This window comes from Silurus aristotelis (assembly GCF_946808225.1).
Source record: "Silurus aristotelis genome assembly, chromosome: 11".
Classification (NCBI taxonomy): Eukaryota; Metazoa; Chordata; class Actinopteri; order Siluriformes; family Siluridae; genus Silurus; species Silurus aristotelis.
The window spans coordinates 7,894,850-7,919,580 of NC_139584.1; the positions used below are offsets into that span (position 1 = coordinate 7,894,850).

The window sequence follows — 24,731 nt, forward strand, 5'->3', positions numbered from 1 at the left end:
CGCCAGAGTGTATTCTGGAAATTATTATTTATTTCAAACGAAATCCTCGAAAATCTTTAACACTCAAAATATAACCCTGGTTATATAACATTTATGAATAGTTTTCGAAACACTTTAAATATATTATAAAAAGTTTGCTAAATAAATACATATTTGAAGAGATACCGAATGCGCATGCGCGAAACCTTAGTAGTTGTCAAAACAGTGGTTATGGAGATGACTTGAGACAAGCAAGTTGTCCTTGTGTTTGGGTAAATATATAATATGTCTTTTCTGTCTGTATGGATCTATTTAAGGAATATATTATTTTATTTGTTGTTTCGAAAGGTTCTTGTCTGATAAGAGCTGCTTTGCACTGACACTAGTTGCTGCTGTTGTTTCTTATTAGTGTTTGATTCAGCAGTGTTCAGTAAATGCAGCTTTGATGCATCTACACTCACATGTAAACTGATGCAGTGTGAATGGCGCAGGATGCAACAATATCATGTTTTGTTAGAGTTCGTTGCTAACACTAAAAATGTCTAACCAACAAATCAAACCACTGTAGCCTCCTGGTGTCTATTGTGCATGTAACACACAGGGCTTGAGGATAAGCTGATGGGTGGACCCTGCACACTGCTATTTGTAATGTTTAAAAAAAACTAATTTAGTGACATTGTCAATATAGTATAAAACCTGGTCTATTTATTACCTAGATATTTATTAATGTGAAGACTTTTGCTTTTTAGCTTTAGTAAGCCTTGGTCTTCTCAGATCCTCTACCAAATGCAAAAACATCTTAACATGCATATAATAGCAAATATATATACATACAGTATATCATGGTAGGGTTTTTATGTGTAATGTATTACCAAACTATACTTTATTACAACTCAATATTCATTATTGCTTTTCTCTTTACTAATTGAGCTTCTGCCATATTCAACATCTTGGCTGATTTGTATGGATAACGAACTGTATATATGAGAATTGTCTGTAATGAAACACAAATGTTTTGTTGTGAACGCTCCTAAATGCTCTTTACTTAATAGCTTTTAAAAAAATCCTGCACACATCGTAGAGATAAATCATGTCAGATTGTTCACATTTAATATAATTAAAGCAACTAATGTAATTTTAAAGCAAAAGGTATTCACACTTTTGCAACCAGATTTTTCTTTTTACTTTTTCCTCCCTGAAAAATGAAAAAATCTGGTTGCATAAGTGTGAATACCTTTTGCTTTAAAAGTCTTGCTTTTTGGTGGAAGAGTGAAAGGGAAAGTTTATAGGACTGTGGTGAGACCTGCGATGTTGTATGGTTTAGAGCAGGGGTCACCAACATGGTGACCTCGAGGACCACATGAGTCGCCCCCGGGCCTTTTTTAAAAATAGCTTACCATAGCGCCATTTGCCATCTAATTGTGAGCTGCGTCAAAATTTTTTTGTTGCTATTCTTTTTTTTTATCACACTTGCATTGGTGTAAATTTGAAAATTACAATATTAAAATATGGATGACTAGATATAGATGAATATCATTCATTATTAATAATAACATAATTAAAGGTAAATTGAGCAAATTTATTTCAGAAGTGTGTATAAAACTGGTAGCCCTTCACATTAATCGGTACCCAAGAAGTAGCTCTTAGTTTCAAAAAAGGTTGGTGACCCCTGGTTTATACACAGTGGCATAAAGTAAAAGACAGGAGGTGGAGCTGGAGGTAGCAGAGCTGAAGATGTTGAGGATTTCGTTGGGATTGATAAAGATGGACAGGATTAGAAATGAGTTTATTAGAGGGACAGCACATGTAGGACGTTTTGAAGACAAGGTGAGGGAGGCGAGATTGAGATGGTTTGGACATGTTCAGAGGAGGGACATGAGTTATATTGGTAGGAGAATGCTGAGGATGGAGCCGCCAGGAAGGAGGAAAAGAGGAAGACCAAGGAGGAGGTTTATGGATGTGGTGAGGGAGGACATGCAGGTAGTTGGGTTGAAAGCGGCAAATGCAGAGGACATGGGGGTATAGAGACGGATGATCCGCTGTGGCGACCCCTAATGGGAGAAGCCGAAAGAAGAATTCTATATGCTCACATAGCACATCTTAATTCTGCAATTTTATTAAATTTTTTTATTTAAAAAAAATGCAACAGATTTATCAGTAATCTTCAAGCTCAGCCTTTTTTTTTGTTTTTTGATACAATTAAGAGCCGAGTTATGACTGACCCATTCAAAAATCTGAATTTTTTTTCCTTCTATATCTATTTCTTTATACTTTGGGGCATTTTTGTGCTGATTTTCTTTTTCATTTTCAGCTGTCTAACAGAGTCCTGCAGGTTTTGGGCTAAAAATAGCTTGGCATTTTGAGGTCAAGATTCTCTCTAACTTTGTTACAATCTCAAGCTGTAGAGAAGCAGATCCATAGCATGGCGTTACCGGCACTGGCTTTGTCATGAGTATGGTGGTCTTTAGGCCCCCCAAAAATTTGACTCATCATATAATAACATTTTGTGTTTAAATGTTTTGTAAGAAAGGGTTTCTGTCACCCTTCCCCCAGAGTCCAGACATGTAAAGAACACAAGAGATTGTTGTGACCTGCAGAAATCATTGATCTGATATGATTTATCTTGGTTTCATTTTTTTCTTATATTACAAGAAATCTGCAATTTATGGGGCATGTTTAAACTTTTTATATTTACTTTATCTGATGAGTTGCAAACCATGCCTACGGTATCCTAGTTTGATCAAATTGGCATATTTCAAGTGTTTTCATTCTGCATGAATAATAAAACTCTTCTTATCTGTACTTGATCTCTGCAGTTTAAGAGGTGACATGTTGATTATTTTGAATTTAGCATTATTCTGGGGGGATAAAATACGCCTTTTTTTTTTAGCATTGGTTGTCGTGCGCTTTTTTTTTTCAAGATCGCTTTAGTGTTTAAAAAATATGAATTATGGCTAAGATTCACCGAAGCATATCTGTATCATCACCTGGATATGCCTTTCTCTTATCAGCTCACAGGAGCAGGATGCCACGTAAGATAAGCTTCACTGTGATCAGCTGGTCTGGTCATGAGGAGAATTACAGTGCCAGAGAGCTGATGGTTCATGCTCCCACCGTTAACGGCTGGAGGTCTGCAAGGTGAATATTACTGTGGAAAAGTCTATGATTCTCAGCATGGCAGAAATTTTAAATGACCTCCTGGCTAAGTGGTCATTTATAATCATTGTAAAGATGTAGATGTTTACTGATATGACACTACATTACTGCCTTTTGAGATTCTATTTACTGTTTTCAGTCCCGGTCTATATATTGCTCTGAATAGCTTGTAGTGTTCTACAGTTTCACAAATACTATGGAAAGTCATATTAGGGAGGGGAGGCGGTAGCTGGAAGTGGTAGCTCAGTGGTTAAGGCATTTGACTTTGGATCGGAAGGTCACAGGTTCAAATCCCACCACCACCAAGCTGCCACTGCTGGGCCCTTGAGCAAAGCCCTAAAACCATCCCCTGCTCAGTTGTAAGTCGCTCTGGATAAGGGCGTCTGCTCAGTTGTAAGTCGCTCTGGATAAGGGCGTCTGCTCAGTTGTAAGTCGCTCTGGATAAGGGCGTCTGCTCAGTTGTAAGTCGCTCTGGATAAGGGCGTCTGCTCAGTTGTAAGTCGCTCTGGATAAGGGCGTCTGCTCAGTTGTAAGTCGCTCTGGATAAGGGCGTCTGCTCAGTTGTAAGTCGCTCTGGATAAGGGCGGCTGCCAAATGCCGCAAATGTAAATGTCATTCAGATCGCATGATAAAGCTTGTGGTTAGAAAAGTGCATAGTATTGTATTTATAGATTTATAACTGTTTTTGTGGTTTAGAACTTCTTAGGCTTTAACTAATGTCTAATCCACATCTGATTGAATATTTCAGCCTTGATCATTCTTCTGGCAGTGTCATTTACTCATGTTTTATATTTTTTGCTGTGTGTAGGTTCTGTCAATTCCCACAGGAGATCACACTACAGATGGTGGAAAGATGTCACATCAGGAAGCTGCAGCTGCTGGCTCATCAGTACCTGATCTCAGCCAAGGTGGAATTCCACATTGGGGACAGAGAACCGAATTCTCCCCAGCGCCTTCAACAGTTTCGCAGACTTGGGTGGGTTGTGTTACTTCTGTAACACTGTAGATGGCTGCAGAAAATGAACGGATAGCCATGCAGTCAGCTATATAATCAGTGAAATTAAAATGAAAGCCCTGATGCACTGCTTGATTCTCTGTATTATGCAGGTATGTGCCACTGTCCACTAATGAGAAGACGGGTTTTAGAGCACGAGAACTGAAATCAGTACATGTAGATGCTGTGGGGACATATCTGAAGCTGACCTTTCACAGAAACCATGTCAATTCTTACAACATCTATAACCAGGTGAACAATATCAGTAGGTAACTTGTGCTGTCATTCTGCAGGGTTTATAGAGATCTCTGGTGATTGTAAGCAGTTTTTTTTTCGCAAAAATAGGAATATTGCAATTGTGTTAATGTAAATTCCAAATTATATTTTAGTTTCATATTATTTAAAGAAATTTCTCAAGCCTTGATGTAAAATGTTTAACGATAAGTTTGTGATCGTCTGATGAAAACAATTGTTTTCTATTGTAAAATGCAATACTGTGATTTTATACAAGCATCACCATGATCCAGGGTGATCAGTAGATTGTGGAGGGCAATCCAAATTTAGTGTACAAGTAATACTTAGGATTTTAGTGTAAACAAACCTTGAATATATGGCATATATTGCAGCAAATTTTGGGGAGCTTTTGGGAAATCTTAACTCCAGTTTGAATAATTCTAGTCAAATAGGATGCTAATTTACAACTTTGATGTTTCCATTTTAATTCCAGGTTGCGCTGGTGGCTATAAATATATTGGGAGACCCAGTGGACTGCAGTGATGAAAGCCCAATTGTAAGTTGAAAAGTTAAAAGTTAATTGTTGGGCATTAAATACACCTCATTGACACCAGGTGGCGCAAAATGCTCAGAATTAAATTCCGAAAACAAAATCAACAGAAATAAATGCACATGCCAGGCATTGATATGTTCAAATGGGTGACAAAATTATCATAAAATAATCTGTTCCACCATGTTTTATTATTAGTAAATTAGTACTCTTTGTGTATGTCTTGATACTTTCACTACTCCTCTCCATAACCTTGTTTCCGATTTTTAAAACATTTTCAGTTTTTTGTTTGATTTTCACCTCGCGAACAGTCTCCTCATTGTCCTGTTGATCTCTTTATCTAACACTTTGCTACAGGGACAGTAGCATATGCAGTATCAGCATGTGAACAGACAAAGCTTTGTCATTGCATTGTTAGTAGAGTTACGGTTTATAAGATAAAAAGGCCACACTTATCACACTGTAATATAAGAGTGGGGGGAAAAAAGCAAAGAAAACCCAGAGATTTATTTATATAGATACTAATCCTTTAAATGCTTCTCTCCTGTCTAATTTTGCAAACTAACTAAATGTATATTTAAGCAAGCTGGCAGGCTAAAACATTTTGCACATTCTTTTATATTTACTGTATATGGTTAAGAATTTATATGGACTATATGCTCTTTAGAGATGGTTTTCTAACCTTTTCCAGCCTGATGAGCAACAACAACTCTCTTTTATAAACTCTTATTAACTTATAACCTTCCACTTCTGCACACTTCCTCTTCAATGCCATAGCATTCATCCATCCATCCATCCATCCATCCATCCATCCATCCATCCATCCATCCATCCATCCACCCACCCACCCACCCATCCATCCATCCATCCATCCATCCATCCATCCATCCATCCATCCATCCATCCATCCATCCATCTATCCATAGAAATCTCCTTTAGATAGATCAGAAAATCTGATGATGTTTTGCATAATATTTATGTAGAATTTGTAGACAATTGTAGAAAACTTTCAAGCACAGCTGTGTGAGACTTGTTTGCTGCATATTTTCTAGTTTAAATAACCATGTAAGGCTTGTCATTGAAACTGTGTTTTTTATGACTCCAAGAACATTATTCATACCAATGTATAATTCTTTGCCTTGTGGTCTCCCAGCCAAGCAGAGATCAGCTGATTGATCAGTACATAAGCAGCACACAACAGAGCTCAGCACTGGATGGCTCTTATGCAGGGTATTATATGTTTTTTTTTTTCCCAGTTTCTTTTATATTGGACATCATGCACTTATTTCGTGGATACATAAAAACTTCTGCTTCTAGTTAATTCTCTTAATGATTTTCCTCTACTTTTACAGGTACAAGCATGACTCTATCTCACCATTAGATGACTTGGCATTTGACATGTATCAAGATCCTGAAGTTGCCCATATAATTCGTCTGCTTGATGATAAGAAACAAGAAATGGTCCGATTAGAAAGATTCCATCTGGCTAAAAAACTCAAACAGGCCATAGCAGATCTACAGAAGGTAATTTTTCCTTGAGCCTTAATAAAGAATTTTGATCCTGATTTTTATAGTAATTTATTTTACAAGCATCTTATAATCGTAGGAGCCTATTAGATTCAGTTTGTTTTTTCAAAGCATGTACAGTTAATATGTTTTTAAAGCAAATACAGTTGATGTGTTTTCATTGATTTTTGTATTTTAGAAATATAATACACCGCAAAAAAACAACAAATGGTGTGTTTGTTATATCCCCCTTTGTCCTAATGTGAACCTACTCAGACAGCATTACCATTTAATTTGCCTCAGGGTGAGATTGCTTACAAGCAGCTTTCTTTTGTGCAATTTCTGTTGAGCAATTTTGAAATAGGTGCGGATGTTAGATAGGTTTGTTTATTGTATGTAATTTGCAATATAACAAGTCATTTTACTCCAAAAACAATGTGTCTAATTATCAGAAATTTCCATAGAATCATTTATATGCAATTAGTGTAAATATACTTCCCGCAATCTTCCTTTGTCTTCTCTGTCACAGTCAGTTATCTGCATGATCACAGAACAAGTTTGTCTGCTTAGAATTCTTCTAAGGATGTGTTATGTCACACCAATGTTCTATGGTAGCTACATTTAAATTAGGTGGACTGTTTGCTGACTGTGAGCCCCTCGATTGACAAAGAACATGCTATGTTTTGGCACATTTTGATGTTTTAGGTTTTGTCTTTAAAACAAATCTAAATTGCACTTTTGGCATATGTGTAATTGCTTTGATCTACAACTGAAACATATTTCTGTAATGCGTCTCTAATCGGACTTTATGTCTTTAATACTGATATAAAATGTGAAAATTTTGGTGAGAGAAATCTTTCTATTAGTGGGTGTGCTTAAACTTTTAGATGATATTGTATTTGTATGGAATAATATGCTCATGAGTTACTGGAAAAATCATTCACACCCTTAAGTGTTGTTTCTTAATTTTTTTATTTGATTACATCTTGCATTATTTTCCTAATATGTTAATAGATCAGAGTCAGTTATTTCACTTATACCACCTTGTTCAGATTCATTGCTTTAGGGCATGTGTCAGGCTTTTGTCTGTAAAACGCCATTGTGTGCAGAACTCATTTCTTACACAGCCTGTCTCAAGTCTTTGTCACTACCTTTAAAATGCTATTTGAGAACTACAAACAGGTCAAAACTATTGATATGCAGTTATAGCAGAGACGGAGCACAAGAGAGCACTTGTGATGTGACAGGCCGTAAACAAGGTTCAAGGCTGTAAACAAGTTTCAAAATTCGTTTGTCAAGTTATTTATAAACTTATTTATATATATTTATTATCTATTTATATATATTTAATAGAGAATTTGAATATCCTTTCATGAAGTATCAATATTCAGTTTATATATATTTTGCAGTAATATTTACTAATTAATCAAAATGGTTGAAATGGTTTACTTTGGTGTTAAATCATGTAGCCACTTGTCTCTGTGCTCTTCTGGATAGTAATGTAATTTTTTCATTATTTGACTTATCTTGGCAAAGTGATATGAAACTGAACTGCCTGGAACTTCACCTGTGCATTAACTGTAAAATAAATCAACTTAGTAAGTTTAAATACATGATTCTATTTTACAGATGTCCTAAGGTATTAATGCATGTATGGTTGTGTGCTGTTTTTCTGGAAAGGTAGGAGAGTGTTTGGGGAGATATGATGTGGAGAAACACAGTGCCATAGAGAGGGAGGACTATGACATAGCCAAGCAGAAGAAAGAGCAGATGGAGGCCTACAGACTCAGAGTCTATCAGCAACTGGAGCTACATGACCTGCTCGACATAGGCCAGGTAAGATGTACTACAGCATAAAATCCAAGCCTCAGTATCTCTTTCCATTTATGGACCTGGGTGTGGAGGCCTAGGGTGAAGTCAGCATTTTAATTAATAGAAAAAAGGTGTTTAATACGGTTGAGAGCTTTATACAGGTCACTCAAGATCTTCCAACCCATGTATACCATATCTTCATGGTGCTTGCTCTGGGCATTTGTCATGATAGAACACGTTCGATAAGTATGACATGATAAGTATACACTGAATTTTGCATAACAGGTAATGTAGCTTATTAATGTCAAGTTTTACTCTAATCATTACAGATCCAGAGAAGGACTGAAAATCTGTCCGACTGTAGCATTCCCTCTCCAAACGTTCGTCCACTACAACATTCCATGCCTCTCTCTGGAACACCAAAGAAGAAGAACCAGGAACAGTCTTTGTTGGAGGACAAGCAGATTACACCAAAACCAATGAGCACTGACCACACAAGTTCAACACCACCATACACACCAACTCACTTTCCAAAGATTGATGTGAGTCTCAGACTATGTACACATTCACTTTTTACACTTTGCTGCTTATTCTGCTTTACTACAAAAAAAAAAAATTATATATATATATATATATATATATATATATATATATATATATATATATATATATATATATATATATATATATATATATATATATATATACACACACATATTATTTATTTATTTATTAATTTTTTTTAATAGTCAATAAGTCTTAAAGTAAAGTAAACCAAATTTTCTTAAATCATAAGTTAAATCATAATTTCAATTCACTTCACATATAAATATATTTAAATGTATTACACTTTTGTCACAATTGTCTGTATAATTTTTAATAGCTGTTGTGTATAAAGTATATTGCATTTTATGTTTAGTTTTTTATCTTCAATCTGAATGTCTTTGTTTTGCACAAACCTCCCTCACACTGTTAGCTCTGTAACCTTTACGCTGTGTGATAAAAGAAAGACTATTTCATTTTACGTAATCTGTATGATTTAGCATTCCATTGAGGATTTGGAAGTCGTGTGATCTCATATATCATTTACTTCAGGCATTTAATTAACTTAGACTTAAATCTTTTATTCTATTGATTTCCATTGTGTTAACGTTTGAAAGAAAAAGACAGATGAGTAATTGAGGTATATTTGTACCGCAGATGTTTTACATGCACCACACTTCATTTGATGGCTTACTTCCAATCCTACTCTAACACTAATGTGTTTTACACCTTTTAGTGTGGAACATACAGTAGAGAAGGGATAGAGATACAATTGAACGATGAAAAGTGATACTGAGTGATTAAAGAAACAGAAAGTGATAAAAGTATAGATAATGTATCTTTCCCGGTGAAAAATGAACACATTCAGCCAAAATGTGCTCAAGTAAAAAGCAAAAAAGTAATATAAAAAGTATTTTAATTGTTTAACTGATTTAATGAATAAGTCAAGATTTCATGTCAAACCCATCTTTTATTAATTATTAAAAACTTGTGGCATTTTTCGCATGAAAACTTTATTTAAATGCTGTTAATTTATTCTAACTTTTGGAGTGATTATATCTAGTTTGCTCACAAGTAAAATGCCCTAGAAATACTGAAAAAATCATATATAATTACTAAATATTTATTATGTATTATTTAAACTGAATGAATATAGAATTAATGTTGTTTTGTATCATGACAGATGACTTTTGTGTAAACTGATGAGCTTTATTAAATTAAATTAAAATTAAAAATAGCACAAAAATAATTCTTAAGTGCACTTTGGTATAGTAACGAAGTACAACTGTAAAATCTTCCACCCAAAATTATGCTTTGAAAAGGACTAGTCTCTCAAATTTCTCAGGAACATGGAGGACATCTATGAATATACATGCTAATTATGTTTTTGTCCCAGGGCTTTCTTTTGTGTGGCCCTTCTCAGTCTCGTATTACATGCTGTCTGTGCCATACACATGGTGTGTGAGACGGAGACTTCTTCCATCTGTTATAGTGAGCCAGAACTATTGTCTGCCACATCTATCTCCACTTTCTTGTGTTGTAACATCACAACATGGACAAATTACCTGACTACTGGTTCTATTAGTCACAACCAGCATTTGACTCGTTAGGAATTGAAACAATTTGACATATAATTAAGCTTCGTCATAATATTCCCGTGTTAAATCATTTTTTAAAATGCTGTTTTTTCTTAGACTCCAAATTCCTACAAATGAACTGTTCAACCTGTAGTGTATATAAACAAACACATATTACAATCTTGATTTGCCTTGGCACTGGCAGAGCTGCTGTTTATCGAGAAATTATTCAACACCTTCTGACCAACCAGTTTTTAGAATTCACCAGGAAGGAAGTATCATATATATAAAACAAGATAACACCAGTTAAATATGATTTGAAATTGAAAGTGTATATAATATTGCTTTCACATTGTATTTTGGATAATTGTATGTGTATTTGTGTACGCTTTAGTTCAGCTCCTTGCCATATGATGAGAGGCCCCTACCAGCCTTGAAGAAGAGATCAGAGAATCAATCGCAACCTCAGGCAGAACACATTCATGTTCCACTAGACATAAGTAGCCAATGCAGTCCTGAAGTCAAAGAAGAACCAGAGCCATTATCGGAGAAAGCCAAAAGAGAAGCTGTTCTGCCCATAGAGGTCTATGGAGAGAGTCTGGTGAGCATTCTATGCAATCTTTTTTTCATATTTTCCACATATAAACTAATGACTCAAAGCATGAAGATGTTGAAGTATAACACTATTCGTGTCTTAATTTTATGATAAATAAGCTCAGAATTAATTCAGTTCTACTTCATAGTTTCTAAAGGGTGTTTCTGCTGACTCCAGCTTTTCCAGAACTGGATTATATTGTGATGATGTGAAAGTTCCTTAAATTTGCATTTTTTTCCCCTCAGGTGGCTGGAGCATACTCAAAGACCTGGTCTTATAGGGAAGATTCTTTGCTGGCAGTGTATAAAAAACTAGCTGAAGTTTCACCAGCAACCTCTAAAGCTGAATTAACGAATATGATGAGAGCAGCAGTGTTCCTTTGCAAGAAAGCACTTACTGATAAAGTGTCATCCGTGAGTCCATCACTAACATATCTGTTTTCTTTATGTCACTGAACAGCCATCAGCAAATCAGAGGTTTTCATGGTTTAATTTCATTGTAGGTTATGACTCAGTGTTTTCACCCTCAGACATTGAGGAAGTGTCATTGTTTTGTCAATATTGGAACATTTACAGTATGGATCATGACATTGACAATGGAAAAAGGTGCACATTGACGAGCTGCTGCTTCCCAGGGGACCAGGTTACTTCCTGGAGCAGCTTGTTTCCAAGTAACTTATTCATAATGATTAAGTCTTGACGCATATAATTAACTGTCTTTTAATGGCTAAGCAATACCCAGGAGGAAAAGAAAGATACATTACTTGTGGGACAGCTTGGTAGGGGCTGGTGCTCAGTTCACCTGTAGATAATGGACATGATGCCCATTACCCACTGGGCCACCTTCTGTTTACACATTTTATATCATTTTTGGCTTCTTGCATGAGCTCATTATAGAGATCTTAAGGGGACTCTGGCATAAGGGAAAATCCCATATATGGCTTTTGAGAGAAGCATGATTGATCATGTTGCACTAAGAGCAATTTTTGCAAACTCCTAAATGATTGTGATGAGTATATGTGCTCTACATATGTGTTGACACATCATAATGGCTGTGGCACTTTGAGCATAGGCAGGGATTTACCACTGTCAAACTAATCTCTGTGGATAGCTAGTACTTGGTCGGTGCATGAGATCTTCTCTCCAGGGCTTTTTTGGCAGCATGCCCAAAGCACCGATTCAAACACAATGGGTAGATGTTTCAGGCTTTATTTACATGTGTCTTGTGTGAGAGCTAGCAGGGCTAGCACAGTAACAACTCAAGTTACCAGCCACAGAGCTCAGAGTGGACTCCAAATCCACTCAAAATTAAGCACACCAGTTGAAGGAGATTATAGTTTTTAGTTTGTCAATCAGTTGACCTGCAAACAAGCTGCAACTCTGGTAGCTCTAGGTGAACATAGATAGGTGCAATAGAAAAAGCCACTAATCAAGATCATGAGGCAAGGTCACAGGGGGATTGTTGTGCAAAGTGAAGAAACAGTATCAGATGTTCTGCACAAAATATCCATTGTTAATCTACCACTTTGCATAGACACATGTTTTACTCTGTTTTTACAAGGCTAAAACATTCCTCTAAGATAATAATAGCACACACACCACAGGAAGTCAAATACACATTTCATTTTGGATAAACAGCCACAGGTGCACGGAGGTTGGTTTGGTGTGGCTTGTAAGATAAGACACATTCATTAAGCTGAATGTGAAGATGCATATTGAGATGCATATTGACGAGCCATATCCATATAGCTGAATGTGAAGATACGTATTGAGATCTCTTTATAGGCTGGGATTTTGACTTGCCTTTAGCTGTAGTGTCTAAACAATATATTATGATCTTAATATTAGAACATCTAAAGATTTTTTTTTGTGAATCTTTGTAAATAGTGATGGTGTTGTGTTACTAAAAGTTCTGTATAAGGTCAAAACTTCTGATTCTGAATATTTTAAGAAATGTATTTTATTTTAAGAAATAAACAGTCATGTTAATATTTAGTGGAGATTCACCTATATTGCCCAAGAAAACGCACAAAATCAATACCACTTGTGTGAAAAGGGTTAACAGTGAGCAAGAATTGATGTGGGGCTCTAATCCTACCCCCCAAACCTTCTCTCAGATTTCAGCCAAGTTTTACGTGTTTGTTGCCCCTTTTATCCAGCTGTCACGTGCCTGATTAATCTCCTATGGCGGTATTTCGGTATGTGATCCCCTACAGCTCCAGCTCTTTTCAGGGGTTCATTCATAAACTCTTAAAAATGTCAACTCTGAGCAGCAGAACAATGCAGGCCCAGTGTTGGAGACATTCCCAAAAGCCCTCTCCCTCAGGCCATTTAGTAAAATAACAGCACAACTGCTGTAGTTGCTGTTAATGACATCTCTGTGCTGTGGTAGCTACTGAACTCTGTGTATTACAAAAATAATGTGTAGAATAATATATTGTTTGTTTTGTTATAGACAAATAGTCAATGATGTTTGTTCACATTTATCACAAGCTGAAACAATTGAAACTGTAGTATGAGAGTCTTGATTTGTAGTATATTTTCTACTATATCTAAAAGTTAAGCAACAAAACTGTGATTTTGTTCATCACAAGAGTTTAGTCTTTTAGCTCGCTACCAATGACTAAGAGTGACTTGTATGTATATTTGATTTGAAATTCTTTAGCATACAAAACACACAGACATGAAATTGGCTTTTAATAATGGTAGTAGACATTGTGCATCAGCGTTAATGCTACATCATTTATCACCAGTTCTTTATACATGTGAAAATTGGAGGAAGGTTCTACATTTAGTTTTGACAATTCACCAGGTTATATTTATTTATTTATCTATTTATTTTTGGAATATGTGGTTACAGCAGATTTGTTTTTTGTCATTTGCAGGTATTTCAGGCCGCAATAAAACTGCTGAGGATGATTCTAAAGGAGTTAGTGTCCCCTCACCAGCTGGGAAGATCTGAGATAAGTTACTGTGTAGAGCACACCTGGCCTAGTCTTCTCTCTCGGACCGGCGAGTCCACGGAGAGGCTCCGCACACAAGCCGTTGCTTTTATCCAGGTAAATGGCACACAGGTAACCTGAATGCCCAACCTGAGTAAAGTTGGGTTAAAAATATGGGGTGAGATATTTTGTTTTTCATAGTTTTTAGATTAATGACTTTAAGTTTTACTTGGTTAGAAATTTAGGAATGTGTATTAACCTTCATTTATTAGGTAGCAAATTGAACTATAACAAACCTGGAAGAGGAAGCAAGTGTAAGAGATGTTATGATATAATGAATTGTTGACTTTCTATGCCAACCATGCTTCAATCGAATTGTGGCTGGATTGTTTATAGGAACAGGGATCCAAAACATATATCCTAATTTTCATAAGAAAAGGTTCAGAATCATGATTTTGACATGATCTTCCCAGTCCTTGGACAAAAAACATTTGAAACATCTAGGGTGAGCTAAAAAGGAGAGTCTATAGGATGCATAGACAAAGAATCATACAGTATATAAGAAGATTCTTCTTTCTCAAGCTTTTTTCCTCCCTTCCCTTCCTCTCCCCTTTATGCTCTTGGCGGTCAGAGTCTGTTGGGCAGTAGTCTCTAGTCCGACTCACAGACTGTCTCAGTGTAGGAGCAGCTCTTAGATCATACTGCTCACTGGCCTGCCAAAGAAACTCACTAATTAAACGAGCCAACACAAATCCAGCATTGAATGGAGCTTTTGTCAGATTTGTGCTGGTGCCATCTTCTGTAATGATCTCTAATTCTGTATCAAATTACAGCTGTTTAATAAATGAGCATTAAACAGCATCCAATGCATTGTTTATGCAATAACTGATTTGCCTTTTTTTGGGGGGGCATTTTGTATAAGATGTATTAGACTTGTACATACTAAATTATTAAAGACATTCTCCTGTTTCATCATCCATTTGAGTTGAGAATTTTAAAATGTTCATGTCTACCTGTGTAAAACTTTCCTTTTTCAGGAGATGGCTTTGTATAAGGAGGTTCGTGCTCTGCAGCTCGTCCCCACTGAGCTGGTAAAGCCCATAAAGAGCAACATGCCAGCACGTCTGGCTTTCAGCAGGCTTGAACTATTGGAAAAGCTTTTAGAACAGCTTGGCACCAGCAACTCTGGTTTCACCCTTGACAACGTCATGCTGGTAAACACCTCATATTATTAATATTATTATTTTTTTATTTTTTATTTATTTTTTTACCAATAAAGAGGTGATCTCACACTTACCCTGGCCATGTCCTACTTCACTCTCCAACACTGTCCTTCATTCCCACATCACTTTTTAGCACACTTCACCTAAAATTCTCTTTTGAAATGTTACCAAGTATCCTAAGCACCCACATTGCACACACATTACTTTCAATTATTTTACTGTCAAGTTTCCACCTTAGTTGTTAGCTCCTTCAACAAAACGTGAAAATGTTAACCGAAACTGCTGTTAACATTTTACTCACTAAGGAAAAAAATGCAATGAGGCATGCTATGAGCAAATAATCCAGTAAAGTATGATGTGAAACGAACAGAAAGCTGTGGCCACCCCGAATTTGGAAATAGGAATGTACCTATAACAGAAAATCACAATCAAATCAACGTTTTTTATTCATCTAATTCTTCTTTTTTTTTTGCAAATTACCTAAATATTTTATTTATAGAACATGATTTTTATCTGTTTATAGTTGCATTTAATGTTCTGGATTGGCTGCCACACAAGTTAGTCCCCAGTTATCGCTTACAGTCTAACTGCTATAAACGTTTCCTGGCCAGCCTCTCTTGAAGTTAATAGGACATAAATATACAGCTCGCAATCATTTTTATCAAGAAACAGCAAAGCACAGCTTCCTCAATTTTCAAGACTTCCTGTGGAGGAAAACTTAAAAGAACAGCTTTATATCTTACTGTTACAGTGAGATTATTACTTTAAAAATACAAAAATAAAGGTGTCCTCATAGGAAGCAATCAATATAAATGATAACACATAAAGTATCCATCATACAGCTCTCCATGGAAGGTGCTGCTAGCAAACAGTTTATTAGCATTAGAACAAGCACAGTATTTTAAACCCATGTCTTACAGTAGGAACTCGAGTCAGGGCTGCTGTTATTACAAATATATTGTACAATCAGAAAATTCAGCATTGCTGTGTTTCTAGGTTTTTCTATTTTATGCAATATTATTGACACGATAAGAAACATCGATATGGAATGCATGCATTTAATTACACATTTTTAAAATCGAATCTTACAACATTTGCTAATATTTGCCCAGCCAGAGGCTTCGTGCCCAAACTGAATCCTTGCCCAAGATACTGCAGCTGGAAGTCGAATATCAAGAAGAATTACAGCTCAGTTTGGCTTGAATAAGGAATTGTGTCACACTCATGTACCGAGTACGAATCTTACATAGCCGTTGACTGGAAAGATGATCTCATTCTATGGGCAATAAGCTGCCAAGGTTTAAGTGTCTCCAAAAGGCTCATATTAAATGGCAGTTTATAAAACCTCATTAAAAGGTAACAGTTCATCTCATTAAAAGAAAATACTATATACTATATGCATATATAGTATTTTATTTAGATATATTTAAATACAACATTTAAATACAACAGTGTTCAAATCTTACTTCTAATTGGCCAGTAGGTCTTCATGCTTTTTTATATACCAGCAGTTCTGTATGCTACAGCAGTAGTTCCAGTTGCTATTCAAATTAATGATTTATATTAATGTTTTTTTCTAATACTTTTTTATTTCTATAGTAACTCATTCACAAGAACATTTGCATAATCTAAGGCTAAAAATTAACATCTTATGTGTTATTGACAAATAAATTGACAAATAAAACACAAAATTATTGATTCAGGTAAACTTATAGCATTATGTTTTCCACCACAGGAGAGTATGTGCATTTCTGTTTATACCGACTATAATGTAGGTGATAACAGGATTTACTGTTAAACATTAAATGTAAATCTTTTAGTATAATTTGTCATTTATAAATATATTGTGCAAAATTGTATAATTGTCTATTTTGAGCTCTGTTTTATACAGTTGTGTGAAAGTGCCCCCTTCCTGAGTTCTTATTTTTTTGCATGTTTGTTACACTTTAATGTTTCAGATCATCAAAGTAATTTAAATATTAGTAAAAGATAACACAAGTGAACACAACATGTAGTACATGACCCTGTGTGAAAAAGTGTTTGCCCCTCTGTTAAAACTGTGGTTTATCACAACTGAGTTCAATTTCTCTGGCCTGATTACTGCCACACCTGTTCGCAATCAAGAAATCTCTTAAATAGGACCTGCCTGACAAAGTGAAGTAGACCAAAAGATCCTTAAAAGCTAGACGTCATGCCAAGATCCAAAGAAATTCAGAAACAAATGAGAAAGAAAGTAATTGAGATCTATCAGTCTGAAAAAGGTTATAAAGCCATTTCTAAAGCTTTGGGACTCCAGCAAACCACAGTGAGAGCCATTATTTACAAATGGCAAAAACATGGAACAGTGGAGAACCTTACCAGGAGTGGCCGACCGACCAAAAATACCTCAAAAGCACAGCGACGACTCATCCAAGAGGTCACAAAAGACCCCACAACAACATCTAAAGAACTGCAGACCTCACTTGCGTCAGTCAGTGTTCATGACTCCACCATAAGAAAGAGACTGGGCAAAAATGGTCTGCATGGCAGAGTTCCAAGACGAAAACCACTGCTTAGCAAAAAGGACATAAAGGCTTGTCTCAGTTTTGCCAGAAAACATTTTGATGATCCCCAAGACTTTTGGGAAAATACTCTGTGGATTGAGAGACAAACGGTTAACTTTTTGGAAGGCGTGTGTCCCATTACGTCTGTCGTAAAAGTAACGCCGCATTTCAGAAAAAGAACATCATATCAACAGTAAAATATGGTGGTGGTAGTGTGATGGTCTGAGGCTGTTTTGCTGCTTTAGGACCTGGAAGACTTGCTGTGATTAATGGAACCATAAATTCTGCTGTTTACCAAAAAAATCCTGTAGGAGAATGTCTGGCCATCTGTTTTCTGACCTCAAGCTGCAGCAAATTTGGGTTCTGCAGCAGGACAATGATCCAAAACACACCAGCAAGTCCACCTCTGAATGGCTGAAGAAAAACAAAATGAAGATTTTGGAGTGGCTTAGTCAAAGTCCTGACCTGAATCCTATTGAGATGCTGTGGCATGACCTTAAAAAGGCGGTTCATGCTCGAAAACCCTCCAATGTGGCTGAATTACAGCAATTCTGCTTAGATGAGTGGACCAAAATTTCTCCACAGCAGTGTAACAGACTCATTGCAAGTTATCGCAAACGCTTGATTGCAGTTGTTGCTGCTAAGGGCGGCCCAACCAGTTATTAAGTTTAGGTGGCAAACATTTTTCGCACAGGGCCATGTAGTTTTGGATTTTGTTTTCCCTCAATGATAAAAAAAACTCCTTTTAAACACTGCATGTTGTGTTCACTTGTGTTATCTTTTACAAATTTTTCAATTGGTTTGATGATCTGAAACATTAAAGTGTGACAAACATGCAAAATAATATGAAATCACTTTTTCATACCACTGTATGTTTTTCAGTGTAATCGAACTTTGATTAGAATATGGTATCATCTCCTAAAATATTGTCCAAAGCATGCAGGAAAGGTGATCGTTAAGGTGCTTATGTTTTCAGCATCCTCTCTTTCATATCAATCACTGAAATACTCTTTGCAGAGGAATGAGCTTGAAACAGAAGTGCTTTTGTATAACAGAGGGGCAGTGGGTGGTGCTGAAGTCCCATGTTAGGCTTGTAACCCTGAGTTATAAGGCAGTCACTGCTGGCCTCTGACACATTAAGATGCAGTCCTTCAGAAACTTGTTTCTGTTTAAACCCTGCAGGGATTTTTCTCTACGGTTTTCTCTATTTAGCCCTCGTTCTCTTTTCTATTTTCATTTTTCTGTTACTCTTTTTCCTTTTTTTAGTCTTCCACCTCTTTCGGTCAGTTAATGCATGTCCTCTAGGTGAGGTTCTCTGTGTGTTTTTTTCAGTCACCTGTAGGGCTGCAGGATTGTTTGATTGGTAAATTTGGGTTGTGATAAAAAAAAAAAAAAAGTATCAGAGTATAGCTGTTAAAAGTTCACACTTGATTGTTATCCAGACCTGATGTGTAGGTGGGGTAAGTTTTAGCTTTGTTCTGAACAAAATGTTGCCAGTTTGTGTTTCATTTCACCAGTAGTCAAGTCTTTCATAGTGCATGTAATAAAGGAATTCCCATGATAACTGTCTGAGATATGACTAGCATATCTCAGACATATTTTGTATTATAAAATAATAATAATAAATAGGAAGGGTTCTGATAGTGACGATGATGATGAGTGGCATGCAGTTGACTGCAACTCAAATATTTGTTGATTTATTTATTGATTATTTACTCTGGCCCTGCTAACTAGAGCTTGCTGGTAAAGGGGTGGCTTTGGGTTACCAAAAGGGTCAGTGCTGATAAATACCTCCCCTCCTTCCACCCGTTTCCTGGGAGATGAGCTGTTGCGTTGAGCTGAGACGCTATTAGGTTTCCTGTAATTAAAATGAAGGGAAGAGCGATACGGTGCTCATGAATAGCATCTGTGTATTGCGAAATAGAAAGTTGAGTCTGGGAACAGGAAACCGAAACAGAGAGAATAGGATATTTTGAGTGAGTACTTTTGAAGGAAAAAAAAATGCGATTAAATATGGATGACTTATTCAGTTATGCGGTGTTTACATGTTTTATCAAGCACCATCATTGTTTTATCTTATAATAATCCCATATAGCAATGCCCATGAATTCGCTTCTTTTAATACAACATGGGCATTTTTATATTATAAAAAATATAAGGGTTTTGCTGCCAAATAATCAACAGTGTGAAGGTATAATGTGGCACCTGTGTGAAGTTAATTGTTTTTCTATATCATTACATCCTCAAGTATTCTATTCCTATTTTGCCACAGAAATTTGCTAACCACTGCAATTTTTTTTTTTAAGTTATTGAATGACACATTATATGTTTAACTATTTACAGTTACATACAATGTTGTGCAAAAATGAGGTTGACAGTTTCAGGTCACAGGACGTACACCATAGTAAAACAAAGCACTGCAACAAGACACAAGGTAGTAATACGTATATATCAGCAAGGTCTCTCCCAGGCAAAATTTCAAAGCAGACTGGGTTTTTAAGATGTGCTGTTTAAGCTATTTTAATATTTTAATATTTATTTATAATTTGAGGATGTAGAAGCAGTAATCTGCCAAGAAAACTTAATGCAGCAGATAAAAGACAGATCATGTTTACTTCCCTTTAACAAATCAGTGTTCAACAGTGCCATCAGCAAAAAAAAAACCTGTAGAAACCAGTGGGACCCAGATATACCCATTTACTGTCCAGAGGAGTCTGGCCAGAAGTGGTCTTCATGGCCATACCTCCACATGAAAACAAGTCTAAGCAACTCAACTATACACAAAAACATAGGGACTGCGGTGTAGAAAAATGGAAGCAGGTGCTCTGGACTGATGAGTCAAAATGTAAAATATTTGGCTCTAGCAGGAGTCAAGTTGTTTGCCAAAGTATCTGTAGGCAACAGTGAACCATGGTGGAGGTTCCTGACATGTCTGGGGCTGCATTTCTGCAAATGGAGTTGGAGATTTGGTCAGGATTAATGATGTTTTAAACTGAAAAATATAGTCAGATACTTATCCATCATGCAATATCATCAGGGAGACATCTGACTGGTCCCCAAATTTCTGCTGCAGCAGGAAACCTCAAACATACAGTCAATGTCATTAAGACCTATCTTCAGCAGAAAGAAGTCCTGTAGGTGACGATTTGGCCCCCTGATCGCAACATCATCTAATCTGTTTTAGTGTGGGATTACATGAAGAGACAGAAGTATTCAAGGCAATCTACATCCACAGAAGATCTGTGGTTAGTTCTCCAAGATGTTTGGGACAACCTACCTGCCAAGTTTCTCCAAAAACTGTGTGCAAGTGTATCTAGAAGCATTGATACTCTTTTGCTAGCAAAGAGACATCACACCAAATATGTATTTGGTTTGGCTTGCTCTTTTGTTTATTTTAGCCTCTCTGTTGTACTTTTGACTTGAAGAGTACAAATTAAATCAATATTTGGTGTAAACAACCATTTACTTTTAACAATCTTTTCTTGCATGCAGATGTCATAAGAAGATTGGCTGGTGGGTTGTTTGTATATAATTTGTAAAAAAAAATTGCTACACATTTTTTTACATCCTCGCTTTTGTTTCAAATAGATATTCATCACAATCTTTTTTTTTTTTTTTTTTAAAGCATATTCTTAAATGACTGAAAGTTTTCTCTGTAACATATAATTATGTAAGAAAGACTTCTGCGCCATGCTTACAAATGTATAAAACGATTATAAATCAGATATGTTTGTGTGGGTTTAGTTTCTTGCAGGAGCCCTGAAGCATTGCGCAGCATCCGTGCGTGAGCTGGCTGTACGTATCGTGCAGATGATGTACCAACTCCACGGCCATTCTATAATGACCTACCTGCCCCCGGACGATCCTAGCACTCGCAAAAACGTCCTTTACAAACACCTCTTTGACTCTTTCACCAAGATAGACAGAAAACTTCCACAATCGCAGGTAAAAGAAGGTTGGACCTAACTGCTGTCAATCACTGCTAAATCACTATTATATAATAACAAATGGACCATGTGTAGCAATGGAAAATATGTTAGTTTTGCTCCTCAGGTGTAAATCAGTGTGTAAGGATTCCAAAGAGACTTGGACATGTACACCAAGTTGCACTCTTTGTCTAGAATGCTTTATTGGGTGTGATGGCGATCATGCCAGGCTGGAGGGTTTGCATCAAGTCAGTGTAATACAACTATTCCAAACAATTATATAATCTATGTCTCTCTTTTCCACTCTCTCTTAAGGTGCAAAAAGGAAGAATGCGGAAAGAGGGAGAGAAAGAGGAGCAGGAAATCAAAAGCCTGCAGGAGCAACTGGCTGTCCTGAAGGAGATCAGTGTAGGTTCATTAGCCATGCATGAAGTAAATGTCCATGGAGATTAGTGCATCATATTCCATCTCAACAAAAGGTTTATAATGAAAGCAGCACTGTTACCTAAATTGTTTTGGGAATCTCTGTATTTTATACTTTTTACTTAGTACTATAGGTCTCAGTATTTATAGTTCCCCCAAAAAGCTATCATTTGACACTTGAGTGAAAAAAATGATTGGTATGTGATTGGCAGGTCTTTTTTGTTTTACATATTTGTTCTGTGATCACAGAGTCAGTTTTTAAACAGTAAATAGTTGAACATAAACTTTTTCCTTTTATTCTTCAGTTTCAAAGTAAAGCCTGCTTGCCATGTTGTTTGAAAGGATAATTCGCATGAAGATCAGAGAGCTCTCAATAGGAGAAAAGCAAGACATTCTGAAGCTGAGAAAAAAATTGCACAAACATAAAAAGATATATACAAAATACAACTTGTGATGGCCTGGAAAACTAAATAATTACATTGCTATGCAACAGACACCAAATCATTCAATTTAAATAACCGATGGCATAGAATTTGTGAGAACTTTTGAGAAAACCACAAAAATAACAGTCAGTAACATCACAAATATCCTCCACAGGACAAGGGTTGAATGTTTTACAATCCACTTTTAAAATAAGGCTTTGAAATCAAAAGTATAGAGGCTATATGACAAGCCGCAGACCGATCATCAGCTGTAGTATTTTGAAAGTAATAGAGAGATAAGCCACAAGAGTGTTGGAACCAAGATTGAACGCTTTCAATATGATCGAAAGGCCAAAAGTGTGGAAAAAGTAAGGATATGGTCATGATCCAAAGCATACAAGCTAATTTGGAAACTTAGTGCAGGTGCTGTCATGGCTTAAATGTACATGAACGCTTTTAAAATGTGCTCACTAATCTTTATTGATGATGTTTAGCAGCAGCAAAATTAATTCAGAAGTTCACAAAAATATGCTGGTTGTCAGTTTACAGTTTGAAGAACTGTATTATGCAGCACTACAATGACCCGAAACAAACTGCCTGCACTACAAAGGACTGCATCTGGTGGGGAAATGGGAGGTTTTTAGACTGGCCAAGTCAATCACCAGAAACCTAATTGAGCATGCATTTTACTCTTTGAAGAGGAGACTGACAAGAGAACCTCACCAAAACTCATGAAAGAGGCTGTGGAAAAAGCCTGGTAAAGCATCACACAAGAAGAAACCAATAATTTGCTGATGTCCATGATTTACAGGCAGTTGATTGATGCACTTATTGCAAGCAAGGAATGCGACCAAATAATAAGCTTTCAAGACTTACCTTTTACTATACTTGCACAAACCTACAATTTGTTTGGTCTGATACTTTGTTTTATGTTTTTTAACACATGTAGATATAAAAAACAGGAAATAAAAGGTGACACTCGTCTCATATCCACCGTTTGATCTTTTGATTTTCGGCTAACAGAAAAAACACGACTTACTCCTTGTCATTGCAATAGTTTTTGTATGTATTCCATGCAAAAAAATTACATATGAATGTTTATGATCCCCTGTTCCACATTTAATTAAGTCTGTTGAAACCAATTATTTAAACATTTATTGGGTTTTTTTATGCTACGTTTTCACATCATTTAACTTTTTCCATATTAATTCCAGTAAACAAAACATCCCTGGAGTGATCTAGTGGATAGCAATGCTAACTCATAGCTCCTTGGTCACCAGTTTGTCCTGTAGCTCAGGTTACTACAGGTTAATTTATAGAGTTTCTGTGAGGGTTTTCTTTTGGGTTCTCCAGTTTCGTCATCTCTTCTAAACCGGTCAATAAGTGCATTAAATTCTTAATTGCCCTTAGGTGTGAATATGTGTGTATGGTGCCCTGGGATAAACTGAAATCACATTCAGTGTAGCTTAATATGATGTAACCATCCACGAAAAGACTGGTTGAGCTGCTAGAAAGTAATCCGTTTCTCAAATCATTAAAATCATGTATTGATCAATAAAGCCGAGTAATAACAAAGTTGGAAATTGAACAACTGACAAAGATGGCCTGAAGGTTTGACTTACTCAGCCCATCTTTGGCAGCTGACATGTGGTTAGATTGAGATGGATTTCTTTAGTGGGAATAGGCTAAAAAGGATGAAACATGCAACACTTTTGTTAGTAAATACTACACTACCTACCCTTTTTCCATGTAGTTGTTATTGATAGCAAAATGCTATTCAGCTTGAAGTGAAGATTCATTTTATGTAAGTCCTAATAGCCCAGGTTACCTAAAAATGGAAAACGTAGCTAAATATATAAATAACAAAAAAAATGTCATTGCAAAAATGACGTAGCAATAAAGGATTTTAGCAGTTGTGTGTCACAGTTTAATCTTATCATGTATCATATCAAGTCTGTATAACAAAACATAATTTTAAAACATATCCACATATTATTATCATTTGTGTATTGAAATTGGCTCATATTTTTTTACAAAGGAAAAGGGAAAGGAAAAAACCAAATTGCCAGAGAGAAAAACCGAGAAGCCCCATAACCCAGGTGTGTATTATTTGTTGAAAGTTGTTCATCATCCCTGTTTTTATTTGTGTGTACAGATTTAAGAGGGTCTTAATGTCTATCTTTATGTATAGGTGTTAAAAAGGGAACACATTCCATCTCTACTGAGAAAAAAGGGGGCCAATCCATACCAAACTACCTAGACAAGTAAGCACCTGTTAAGACTTTGTTCATTTCCCCAGAAGTCTTG

The 24,731-nt window shown here is 36.2% G+C and overlaps 1 protein-coding gene across 7 annotated transcripts in view; it reads left to right on the forward strand.

Annotated features, from left to right (window-relative positions):
• Positions 1 to 9: 9 nt before the first annotated feature.
• Positions 10 to 24,731, forward strand: part of cep104 (centrosomal protein 104) — a 32,675-nt gene continuing 7,953 nt past the window's right edge. For all 7 annotated transcript variants that reach the window (XR_014535900.1, XR_014535901.1, XR_014535902.1 and 4 more), the window contains exons 1-17: positions 10 to 251; positions 2,991 to 3,117; positions 3,944 to 4,111; positions 4,243 to 4,381; positions 4,857 to 4,919; positions 6,067 to 6,143; positions 6,266 to 6,437; positions 8,100 to 8,255; positions 8,561 to 8,773; positions 10,746 to 10,952; positions 11,192 to 11,359; positions 13,831 to 14,004; positions 14,925 to 15,101; positions 21,398 to 21,598; positions 21,895 to 21,987; positions 24,463 to 24,523; positions 24,616 to 24,688. Coding sequence is in view for 4 of the 7 variants with exons in the window: in XM_083555332.1 (XP_083411458.1) it covers positions 3,005 to 3,117; positions 3,944 to 4,111; positions 4,243 to 4,381; positions 4,857 to 4,919; positions 6,067 to 6,143; positions 6,266 to 6,437; positions 8,100 to 8,255; positions 8,561 to 8,773; positions 10,746 to 10,952; positions 11,192 to 11,359; positions 13,831 to 14,004; positions 14,925 to 15,101; positions 21,398 to 21,598; positions 21,895 to 21,987; positions 24,463 to 24,523; positions 24,616 to 24,688 (2,255 nt within the window). In the remaining 3 variants the exon portion in view is untranslated. The remainder of the gene's footprint in view (positions 252 to 2,990; positions 3,118 to 3,943; positions 4,112 to 4,242; positions 4,382 to 4,856; positions 4,920 to 6,066; positions 6,144 to 6,265; positions 6,438 to 8,099; positions 8,256 to 8,560; positions 8,774 to 10,745; positions 10,953 to 11,191; positions 11,360 to 13,830; positions 14,005 to 14,924; positions 15,102 to 21,397; positions 21,599 to 21,894; positions 21,988 to 24,462; positions 24,524 to 24,615; positions 24,689 to 24,731) is intronic.